This window comes from Prionailurus bengalensis, chromosome B4 (assembly GCF_016509475.1).
Source record: "Prionailurus bengalensis isolate Pbe53 chromosome B4, Fcat_Pben_1.1_paternal_pri, whole genome shotgun sequence".
Taxonomy (NCBI): Eukaryota; Metazoa; Chordata; class Mammalia; order Carnivora; family Felidae; genus Prionailurus; species Prionailurus bengalensis.
In genome coordinates this window covers 81,186,643-81,199,138 of record NC_057358.1, presented here as the reverse complement: position 1 = coordinate 81,199,138, position 12,496 = coordinate 81,186,643, and the positions used below count along the sequence as shown (strand labels likewise).

General features: G+C 37.0%; 1 protein-coding gene across 1 annotated transcript; it reads right to left on the bottom strand.

Annotated features, from left to right (window-relative positions):
• Window positions 1–455: 455 nt before the first annotated feature.
• Window positions 456–4,165, bottom strand: LOC122473321 (olfactory receptor 9K2-like). The gene is made up of 2 exons (XM_043563716.1): window positions 4,147–4,165; window positions 456–1,201 (listed from the first exon to the last, which is right to left on the bottom strand). Exons 1-2 carry the CDS (start codon window positions 4,163–4,165, stop codon window positions 456–458), a joined length of 765 nt encoding a protein of 254 aa, XP_043419651.1.
• Window positions 4,166–12,496: the final 8,331 nt, after the last annotated feature.

Below are 12,496 nucleotides of genomic sequence, written 5' to 3'. Positions count from 1 at the left end.
ACATATTAATACCTGGAGACTAAGAAATATATAACTCCTTGTAGAAATATGCCAATGTTCATGGGTGTCCAGAATTTTCATATTTAACATTGCCTCGAGGAAATGTGAATAAGTTATTTGGAGCATTCTTTATGGGAAATTATTAATGCTGTGGAATAAAAGAGTTAACATGCTTTGTTTTGTTTTGTCTTTTAATCAGCCTGAACTTTAAATGTCTGAGTCTAGAAGATCAAGCAGACAAAATCAATTGGTACAAGAAACAGTAAAATAAGTGGAAGCAGATTTAAAGTAAAACTTTTTCTTCCACAGGACTTTTCTCATGGCATCTTTAACACCCTTATTTCTCAGAGTAGATTAAAGGGTTCAGCATACGTGTGAACAAAATGTAACATACTGAAGCCACTTTACAAAGTTTAAGGTTATTGGGAGGTGTGAAATTGACAAAGGAAATACTCTCAGAGCAAACTTATGATTCCCAGGTGGTAACTCCAAGTGGAGAAGGCTCTCTTCCTCCCTTCACTGGAGTGCATCTTTAAAACTACAGACACAATATACATGTAACATACCACAATAACAACTATTGTGGGCAAAATAATGAGGACAGTCAGACTGAATGACACCATCTTATTCATAAAGATATTGGAACAGGAGATCTTCTCGATGGGGTTTGAATCACAGTAGAAGTGATCAATGACTCGGGAGGCACAGAAAGACATTGAGAATGTTACACTGATTTGAAGGATGGAACTGACCCAGCCACAGAGATAGGAACCAGCCACCAACTGGATACAGAGGCTTCTTGACATGCGGACAGTGTAGAGGAGTGGATTGCAGATGGCGATGAAGCGGTCATAGGCCATGGCTGCCAGGACAAAGGCCTCGGTGACCATGAAAAGTGCATAAAGAAATAGCTGAGTCACACAGCCTGCAAAGGATATGGTCTTTTTCTGAGATAGGATGTTGACCATGGCTTTGGGTACAATAACAGTGGAGTAGGAGAGGTCAATGATGGAGAGATTGCCTAGGAAGAAATACATTGGTGTGTTCAGCCGGGGATCGGTCACAATGATGCCAATCATACTAAGGTTCCCCAGAAGGACCATCCCATAAACAACCAGGAATAGTAGGAAGAGGAGACTGTGGAGCTCTGGACGGACCCTGAAGCCTACAAGAATGAAGTCAGTCACTTCTGAGTGGTTGTCTCCTCCCGTACCACCCATGGCAAATTCTGTTTCTCTATTATCACATATAACACTTCACATTAAAAGAGACCTGATAGGGGCGCCTGGGTGGCGCAGTCGGTTAAGTGTCCGACTTCAGCCAGGTCACGATCTCGCAGTCCATGAGTTCGAGCCCCGCGTCAGGCTCTGGGCTGATGGCTCGGAGCCTGGAGCCTGTTTCCGATTCTGTGTCTCCCTCTCTCTCTGCCCCTCCCCCATTCATGCTCTGTCTCTCTCTGTCCCAAAAATAAATAAATGTTGAAAAAAAAAATTTAAAAAAAAAAAAAAAGAGACCTGATAGCTGAAAAAACATCTTCATATTCATTACCCCATTAAGTTTACACACATGACTCTGTAATTGTTAGATGTCATTTGTGATTTCAAACATTAAAATCTGATAAACGCCTCATAGTAAGAAAAAGACACTTCCTTGAATTTATCACTTAATATTTATTTTTCTCATAATATTTTGCTTCATTACAGTATAAAAATCAGTAAATGTAAGACAAAGAAGCTAAAAGTACATTTCAAGATAATACGAATTCTCTACCAAAAAAAAAAAGAAAAACCCACAAAAAACAAAAAACAAAAAAAACCCTCTTACAAGTACAGGTAAATTTCTAAAGGCCCAACTGTCTCATCTAGAGATCTTTTATTTTTTTTTAATTTTTTTTAATTTTGTACCGTAATCCCTTTTTTTTTCAATATATAAAATTTATTGTCAAATTGGTTTCCATACAACGCCCAGTGCTCATCCCAAAAGGTGCCCTCCTCAATACCCATCACCCACCCTCCCCTCCCTCCAACTCCCCATCAACCCTCAGTTTGTTCTCAGTTTTTAACAGTCTCCTATGCTTTGGCTCTCTCCCACTCTAACCTCTTTTTTTTTCCTTCCCCTCCCCCATGGGTTTCTGTTAAGTTTCTCAGGATCCACATAAGAGTGAACACATATGGTATCTGTCTTTCTCTGTATGGCTTATTTCACTTAGCATCACACTCTCCAGTTCCATCCACATTGCTACAAAGGGCCATATTTCATTCTTTCTCATTGCCACGTAGTATTCCATTGTGTATATAAACCACAAGTTCTTTACCCATTCATCAGTTGATGGACATTTAGGCTCTTTCCATACTTTGGCTATTGTTTTAAAATGCAATCTGCCTTCAACTTCTGGAAATAGTCTAATTTTATTTAAGTGCAAACTAAAATGTAAGTGATGCCTTTATATATTTTATCCTGTGAAGTTTATTAACACTGTATTTTTTCCACATAAATCTGTCAAGAAATTCATGTCATCTCAAACTTTTCTAGATTTGAGAAAAAATTAAAACTTCAAAATAAGGAGCCAATAAAAAAAGGTCAACTGTGTAAAAGAATAGATTAGATAGCAAAGTTTATTGATTAGATAGCAAAGTTTATTGATGGTTGGAGCACACTAGTATTAAGAATAAATATTTGGGGGGCACCTGGGTGGCTCAGTTGGTTAAGTGTCCAACATCAGCTCAAGTCATGATCTCACAGTTGGTGGGTTTGAGCCCCGTGTCGGGCTCTGTGCTGTCAGTTCAGAGCCTGGAGCCTGCTTCAAATTTTTGTCTCCCTCTCTCTCTCTCTCTGTCCCTCCCCTGCTCATGCTCTGTTTCTCTCTCCTTGAAAAATAAATAAGCATTAAGAAAAGCATTTTGAAATGCAAGGAAAATATCTTTTAGACATGTAGGAAATGTTCTTGGCTGTCTTATTATATATCTAAAATAGGTGTGATTCCTTTAATTATTCTTACCTAAACTTATATTGTTTTTCTATTTTATGAACTTTTCCATGGAAAACTTCAGAGGTCCAAATTCTTTTTATTGCAATCTAGAAAAGAAAATGCATTTAAGAAATAAAAACTATCAGGGTGCCTGGGTGGTTCAGTCAGTTGAGCATCTGAGTTTGGCTCAGGTCATGATCTCATGGTTCATGAGTTTGAGCCCCACATCAGTATCTGTGCTGACAGCTTGGAGCCTGGGACCTGCTTGGGATTCTGTGTCTCCCTCTCTCTCCGCCCCTCCCCCGTTAGAACTCTGTCTCTCTCTCTCTCTCTGTCTCAAAAATAAGTAAACCTTAAAAAATTAAATAAATAAATCTGTCAATGACAATGCCAAAATTAAACATCTCAAATAATGTTTAATCCCCAAGAAAATAACCTCCTTAAGCACAACATGACTATATTTTTTGTTGGTGGCATTGCCTATGGAGCCATAATTTTTATTACCTATTATTAAAGCTTGCTCTTTCTTTAGTATAATTTTGTTTGAAAACCTGTTGTGTCTGTCTTCCGGAACACCAATGAACATGATGGACTAGGAATATCCTTGGCTCCCCTAGAGAATTACTGGTATTTCTCTACCAAAATTAAAGTAAGTGCCAATAGATCTATGAAATCAAGCTGCACAAAAATCTCTGCCTCCATGCTGACATGTTTTGCAAACCTTTGAATGAAGATGGGAGCAAAATGGAAATTTAAGACCAGTAACAAGATTTCCCAGTCTGTGACAACCTGCAAAAATAGTAGCAGCTAAAATCCACGGTAGCGGTAGTTTTTTTCCAATCCTGTGAAACTATTTCAGAAAATAGCAGCATGAAGTTTTTTGAAGTTTGGAGGAAACAGTCCCCCTGAGAGAGGACTGAAAATAAGTTAATTACAATTTCTTAATAAGGGCAAACTCCAGGGTCATCCCATGAGGGCTACAGGAGGAGTGAACATTCAGTATTATTTCTTAACCTGTTAAATACTCTTGGGACAATTACAAAATTATTTTGTACAAGACTCCTTGTTAGAAAGTATTTGTCTTTACAGTAAGCTAAAGTTTACTTCTCTGGAACTCTTATCAGTCTGATTGGCAGAGGCTTTAGCCAAATTTAAGGTAGGACATTGACTATCTCTACTTGATCCTCTAAATGACATCCTCTCAAAATTTAAAAAGACAGATACACTCTTGACCCATAGTTTTCTCATTTCTGGATTTATTGTCTTTATTTTTTTATTAAGCTTCCCCTTCAAGCTGCTATTAGGTGATTTTTATCCTGCCAGTATCTCTGTCAAATAATCCACTGTCAACGTTTGACATCACTCTTCCTATAAACTATCTCCTTGAAATATCACTCTATATTTGCAATTTATACTTCTTTTAAGGCATATAAGACTGAAAGATTTTTTCACATGTTGCCTCATATTCATCTTGCAGTCAAGGGCAACCTTTTTCTTTCCTTTGTTCTGTTTTGGCCTTATGTGAATTGCTTCTAAGCCAGATGTTCCTCATCTTGTTCTGTGGATTTTTCCTACACCTTCTTTTTCCACACACCAGTTTGCAGTATTTTATACTTAGCCTCTTTTTATATTTTAGTCTATTGGATATAGCCTAGATTCCTATGTTATAAAAGTCAGTTCTAATACATTTGTGGATCCTCTACTATTACACAAATGGAAGTTATATCACACAGACTTCTACATTTTCACTGAAATAATTTTGGTGCAGAAAAAAATCAAGATTTCTTAGTAAAGACCCCCTCCAGATTTATGAAGATCCATTAATTAATTTTAAAAATGTACACTTCGTAAATCACTGTAAATGTCGCCTTTTTTCACAGACTCTAAAATATCTCATTAAAATAAAAACTCATAATCTTCTGAATATTACCTTAATCAGAAAAAAGTTTCAGTTCACTTCTCCTGATTCTGGACTCACCAAACAACTTTGTGAAATATAAGAAGATATCAGGGCAAATTGTCAGATATAGTCCAAGCCTTGTGATATGTATTCAGAACTACAAAATTAATATATAAAATAACCTTATATGTGTTAGTCAGTTGATCTATGGATAGGCTCAATAGTCATCTCAGAAACTGTTCATATGTGTGAGTTGAATATCATAGTTCTAATCCATAAAGCAGAGAATCCAGAGGTTTTCACAATCTAGTTTCATGTATTAGTTTTATTAATCTGGGTCCATAATGTATATTTCCAGCTTCAAGTCTTACCCTTTCATCTCCTTAAACTTATACTCAGTTTCCATAACACTTCAATAGACCTTGAAGTTTCATGACTCCCCAATGTTACTCTTGCCTTTCTTTGTTCCCTGAATATCTCTTACCTCACTTCTGTACTGAAATTACTTGTTAATACCATCACAAATACGTCTAAACTCTTCCCTTCACATATTCATTTACCACCATTACTTAAAATGCCATGGTTAATTTGAATTTTGTGTACAGAATGTAAAACCTAAGTGCCTATGTGGATGTCCTAAGGATATCAAACAAACTCATGCCAATCCCTCTTTCAATCCTGACTTAAAGTCAAGACAAGAGGAAACACAAAGAATAATTACTTGTCTCCCAAAGTAATGGATTTTTATCAATGTAAGCAACAGTATGACATGATGATAATTGGGAAAATCATGAAAAAAAATTTAGACTGTATAGAGTGAAACCAAGAAATCATCTTGATGGAAATACCAGTGATGAGACAAATACACTTGTACAAAAGATGAAATTATGTTACTTAGGTGCTTACCTTGTCAAATATTAAACACAGAGGTCTAGCTCCCTCTCCTTCTCATCCAACACACACATGCACGCACACACACACACACACACACACACACACACTACATTTGCTAATGGTGACAACTTTTTTTCAGCGTTTATTTTGTCCCATTATTTTGCTTTCCTTTTTCAGAGATTTATATATATTTGTACTCTTTAGTGTTTTATTTTTTATTTTTTGTAGTTTCAAGTTTTTATTTAAATTCCAGTCAGTTAACATAGAGTGTAGTATTCGTTTCAGGTGTAGAATATAGTGATTTTCACTTACATACAACACCCAGTGCTCATCACAAGATGCATTCCTTAATACCCATCACCTATTTAACCGATCCCCCACAAACTTCCCCTCTGGTAACCATCAGTTTGTTCTCTATACTTAAGAGTCTGTTTGGGGCGCCTGTGTGGCACAGTCGGTTAAGCGTCCCTGACTTCAGTCAGGTCACGATCTCCCAGTCCATGAGTTCGAGCCCCGCGTCAGGCTCTGGGCTGATGGCTCAGAGCCTGGAGCCTGTTTCTGATTCTGTGTCTCCCTTTCTCTCTGCCCCTTCCCCGTTCATGCTCTGTCTCTCTCTGTCCCAAAAATAAATAAACGTTGAAAAAAAAAAAAGAGTCTGTTTTATGGTTTGCCTCTCTCTCTCTCTCTCTCTCTGTCTTTGTTTCTCTATGTTCATCTGTTTTGTTTCTTAAATTCTACATATGAGTGAAATCATATGGTATTTGTCTTTCTCTGAATGACTTATTATGCTTATCACAATACACTCTAGCTCCATCCACATGATTGCAAGTGGAAAGATTTCATTCTTTTAGTTGGCTGAGTAATATTCCATTTTGAGTGTGTGTGTGTGTGTGTGTGTGTGTGTTCCTTTACCATTCATCAGTTGATGAACATTTGGACTCTTTATACAATTTGGCTATTGTTGATAATGGTGCTGTAAACATTGGGGTGCACGTGTCCCTCAAATCAGTATTTTTATATCCTTTGGGTAGATACCTAGGTATTTATAATTGCTGGGTCATAGGGTAGTTTTATTTTTAACTTTTTGAGGAACCTCCATGCTGTTCTCCAGAGTGGGTGCACAGTTTGCATTCCCACCAAGAGTGTAAGAGGGTTCCCCTTTCTCCACATCCTCGCCAACATCTGTTGTTTCCTGTGTTCTTAACTTTAACCATTCTGACAGGCGTGAAGGGATATCTCATTGTAGTTTTGATGTGCATTTCCCTGAATATGAGTGATGTTGAGCATCTTTTCTTGTATCTGGTGGTCATCTGGATGTCTTCTTTAGAAAAATGTCCATTCATGTCTTCTACCTATTTCTTAACTGTACTATTTGGGCTTTGGATGTTCAATTTTATAAGTTTATATATTTTGGATAGTAACCCTTAATCAGATATGTCATCTGCAGATATCTTCTCCAATTCAAAAGGTTGCCTTTTAATTTTGTTGACTGTTTCCTTCACTGTGCAGAAGCTTTTTATCTTGATGAGGTCCCACTGGTTCATTTTTGCTTTTGATACCCTTTTCTCAGGAGACACGTCTAGTAAGAACTTGCTTTGGTTGATGTCAAGAGGTTATTGCCTGTGTTCTCTAGAGTTTTGATGGTTTCCTGTCTCACATTTATATCTTTCATCCCTTTTGAATTTATTTTTGTGTATGATGTAAGGAAGTGGTCCAGTTTCATTCTTCTGCATGTTGCTGTCTAGTTTTCCCAACACAATTTGTTGAGGAAACTGGGTTTTTTCCACTGGATATTCTTTCCTGCTTTGTTGAAGATTAATTAACTATATAGCTGTGGGTCCATTTCTGGGTTTCTTTTCTGTTCCATCGATCTATGTGTCCGTTTTCTTAAGAGTACCATACTGTCTTTATCACTGGAGCTTTGTAATATAACTTGAAATCTGGAATTGTTATACCTCCAGTTTTGCATTTTTTAAAGATTTTTTTGGCTTTCTTATGTGCTTCCATACAAATTTCAGGATTGGTTGTTCTGCCTCTTTGAAAAATGTTGGTGGTATTTTGGTAGGGATTGCATTAAATGTGTATATCGCTTTGGGTAGTAGATATTCTAACAAATTTTTTTTCTTCCAATCCATGAGCATGGAATGTTTTTCCATTTCTTTGCATCATCCTTGGTTTCTTTCATCAGTGTTTTATAGTTTTCAGAGTACAGATCTTTCACTTTTTTGGTTAGGTTTACTTATAAGTATCTTATAGTTTTTGATGCAATTGTAAATGGGACTAACTTCTTGATTTCTCCTTCTGCTGCTTCATTATTGGTGTATAGAAATGGAACAGATATCTCTACATTGATTTTGTATCCTGCGACTTTCTTTATTTCATGTATCAGTTATAACAATACTTTGGTGACAGTCCTTTGGGTTTTCCACATAGAATAAAATGTTGTCTGGGAATAGTGAAAGTTTGACTTCTTCCGTGCTGATTTGGATGCCTTTTGTTTCTTTTGTTGTCTTATTGCTGAGACTAGGACTTCAAGTACTATGTTAAATAACAGTGGTGAGAATATACATCCCTGTCTTCTTCCTGACCTTAAAGTAAAAGCTCTAAGTTTTTCCTATTGGGGATGATATCAGCTGTGAGTTTTTCATAAGTGGCCTTTATGATGTTCAGGTATATTCCCTCAATCCCTACTTTGTTGAGGAGTTTTATTTAGAATGGAAGCTATATTTTATCAAATTCTCTTTCTACATCTATTGAGAGGATCATATGGTTCTTCACCTTTCTTTAATTAATGTGGTATATCACTGATTGATTTGCAAACATTGAACTACCATTGCAACCCAGGAATAAATCCCACTTGATTGTGGTGAATGATTCTTTGAATGTACTATTGGATTTGATTTGCTAGCATTTTTTTCAAGAATTTTTGCATCCATGTTCATCAGAGATATTGGTTGGTAGTTCTCTTTTTTTAGTGGGTTTTTGATGGTTTTGGATTTAGGGTAATTCTAGCTTCATAGAATGAGTTTGGAAGTTTTTCTTATATTATATATTAACTTTAAATGGTAGCTATTGGGGCACCTGGGTGACTCAGTCAGTTAAGCGTCCGACTCCGGCTCAGGTCATGATCTCACAGCTCATGGGTTCGAGCCCTGCATCAGGCTCTGTGCTGACAGCTTAGAGCCTGGAGCCTGCTTCAAATTCTGTGTGTGTGTGTGTGTGTGTGTCTATTCCTCCCCCACTCATGCTCTGTCTCTCTCACTCTTTCAAAACTAAATAAAAACAATTTAAAAAATTTAAATAGTTGGGATAAATAAATAAATAAATAAATAATATTTTGTAGAATTCTCCTGGGAAGCCATCGGGCTCTGGACTTTTGACTCGTGGGAGATTTTTGATTACTGATTCAATTTCTTTGCTGGTTATTGGTCTATTCCAGTTTTCTATTTCCTCCTGTTTCAGTTTTGGTAATTTATTTGTTTCTAGGAATTTATCTATTTCTTCCAGATGGCCCAATTTGTTTGCATAAAAGTGTTCATAATGTTCTCTTATAATTACTTTTACTTTTGTGGTGTTGGTTGTGATTTCTCCTCTCTGGTGATCTTATTTATTTTGATACTTTCCTCTTTCTTTTTGATAAATCTGGCTAGGGGGTTATCAATTTCATTAATTTTTTCAAAGAACCCGCTCCTGTTTTCTTTGATATGTTCTATTGTTGTTTTTTGTTTGTTTCTATATCATTTATTTCTGCTGAAATCTTTATTATTTCTCTTCTTATGGCTTTAGGCTTCATTTGTTGTTCTAGGTTCTTTAGGTGTAAGGTTAGGTTGGGTGTTTGAGACTTCTTGCTTCTGAATGTAGGTCTGTTTTGCTTATAGTTCCCTCTTATGACTGCTTTTGCTGTATCCCAAAGGTTTTGGATTGTTGTGTTTTTCATTCGTTTCCATGTATTTCTTTTTATTTCTTCTTTAATTCCCGATGGACTCGTTCATTTTTTAGTAGAATGTTTTTTTAGTACCCATGTATTTGTAGTTTTTCTGAACTTTTTTCTTGTGCGTGTGGTTGGAAAATATGTATGGTATGATTTCATTTTTTTTGGATGTTTTGAGGCCCAAATATTACATAGTATATGATCTATTTTGGAGAATGTCCCATGAGCAATCAAAAAGAAAGTGTATTCTGCTGCTTTATGATGAAATGTTCTGATTATATCTATTAAGTCCATCTGGTCCAGTGTGTCATTCAAACCATTGTTTCTTGTTGATTTTTCTGCTTAGATGATCTGTCCATTGATGTAAATGGAATGTTAATGGCCCCTGCTATTATTGTATTATTGTCAAAGAGTTCCTTTATGTTTGTTATTAATTGTTTTATATGTTTGGGTGACTCCAAGTTTGGGGTATAAATATTTATTTGTTGGATCTTGACAGATCCCTTTATTATGATAGAGTTCCCTTCTTCACTTCTTGTTACAGTCTTTGTTTTAAAGTATAGTTTGTCTGATATAAGTATTGCCACTTCAGATTTCTTTTGATATACATTTGCATGGTAAATGTTTCTCCCTCCCTTCATTTCAATCTGGAGGTGTCTTTAGGCCTAAAATGAGTCTCTTGTAGGCAGAATATAGAGGGGTCTTGTTTTATTATCCATTCTGATAACCTATGTCTTTTGATTAGAGCATTTAGTCCATTTACATTCAGTATAATTATTGATAGATATTATTTTATTGCCATTTATTACTGGTTTTGTTGTTGTTTTTGGAGATTTTTTCTGTTCCTTTTGACACTTTCTTACTCTTGGTCTTTCTTTTCCACTTAAATAGTCACCTTTAATATTTCTTGCAGCTCTAGTTTAATGGTCACAAACTCCTTTAGTTCTTGTTTTCTGGGAAACTCTATCTCTTCCTCTATTCTGAATGATAGTCTTGTTAGATAGAGTATTTGTGGCTGCATATTTTTCCTATTCAGCATGTTGAATATATCATGCCATTCCTTTCTTGCCTAACAAGTTTTTATGGAGAGATCTGCTCCTAAAATGGTTTGTCTTTTCTTTCAAGTTAGAGGCTTCTTTTTGTTTTTAGATTTTTTTTCTTTATATTTATATTTTGCAAATTTAACTATGATATGTCTTGGTGTTGGCTTGCTTTTCTTAATTTTGATGGAAGTTATTTGTGCCTCGTGGATTTGAATGTGTTTCCTTCCCAGATTAGTGAAACTTTCAGCCAGAATTTCCTTGAGTAAACCTTCTATCCCCTTTTCCCTCTTTTGTGCAGCTTCATGATTTTCCATAATTCTGACTTCTATATCACTTATTCATTCCTCTGCTTCTTCCATCCTTGTGGTGATTATATTCGGCTGGTTTCAAATCTCAGTTATTGCATTCTTGTTTGCCCTCATTAGTTTTAACTCTTTTATCACTGTGATAAGGGACTCCCTGGTATCTTCTATGCTTTTCTCAAGCCCAGCTAAGATCCTTGTTTGTTGTTTCAAATTCTGGATCAAGCACATTATTTATATATGTTTCAATTAGATCCCTGGCCATGACCTTTTGTTGTTATTTCTTTTGGAGTGAATTCCTCTATCTTTACATTTTGTCTAGGTTTCTGTATTCTTCTCTGTGTTTGGAAAGCCTGTTATGTTTCGTATTCCTAAAAGTAATGGCTTTATGAAGAAGATATCACATATGGTCCAGGGCCTGGGGCTTCAGGAAGTGTCTGTGCTGTATCCTGGGTGCACTCTGCTCCTGTGTTTTGGCTGCTCTATATCTCAGGTCAGTCTTCTACTGAGTTTCTCCTTGCTTTCCATGGAGAGTATTTGGACCCTGTCCAGAGTGTGTCAAATTTTAACTATGTGTGCTCTGGTCTGCTTGTTAAAAGAGACCTGATGCTATTTCCACTAAACTGAAGCTTTGAAGAACTTCATGGACAATAAATGTGTACCTGTGGGGATTTGTGCTGGTCTTCTGCGCTGGTTCCCAGGCACACTTACCCAAGAAAAGAAGCACCTGCATAGAACAGGTGTACAGGGATTGTTATAAGCAGTTTAGGCCATCACTGTTACTGCTATGCTGCTTACTGTAGTTAGTTTATGTTGAGGGGTGGGGGGTGGATATTGCACCCACCAGCTACTTTGTCCCTAGAGAGGGACATCTTCCAGATGCATTTGGAGAAGGGGGAAAAATCTCTTGCTATATGTCCCAGGAGACCCTCAGACTGCAACTTCTGCCCCAGGTTTTCTACAGGCCTTTTCCACAGGAGCACTGCAGTGCCCTTGGGGCTCTATACCAGTCACACTGTGGACCTCTAAAACTCCAGACCTTGAACCCCACTGGTTGAAAAATCTCATAAAAACCAGCCCCTCTCATTTTTATGTTCTCACTGGCTTTAGGGAAGTGTTTCCCTTGTGCAATCCCCTGTATACGTCTCTCTCTCTCTCTCTCTCTCTCTCTCTCTCTCAATCTCTCTCTCTCTCCTCTGTCCATAAGCAGAGTCCTTCTCCTCCACAGCACCCGTGATCCATTTATCACCCACACTACATCCCCTCACTTCCTACCTTCCACAATATGGCCTCTTCCTTCCCTCTAGTTGTGCAATTTGTTCTGTCAGTCCTCAGGTCAATATGTTGCATATTCAAAATGATTTGACATTTATGTAGCTGTGTTCCAGGGATGAGGCAAGCCGAGGGCCCTCCTACTTGTTTGCCATCTTAGCTCCTTCCCACCTGTCACTAATGATG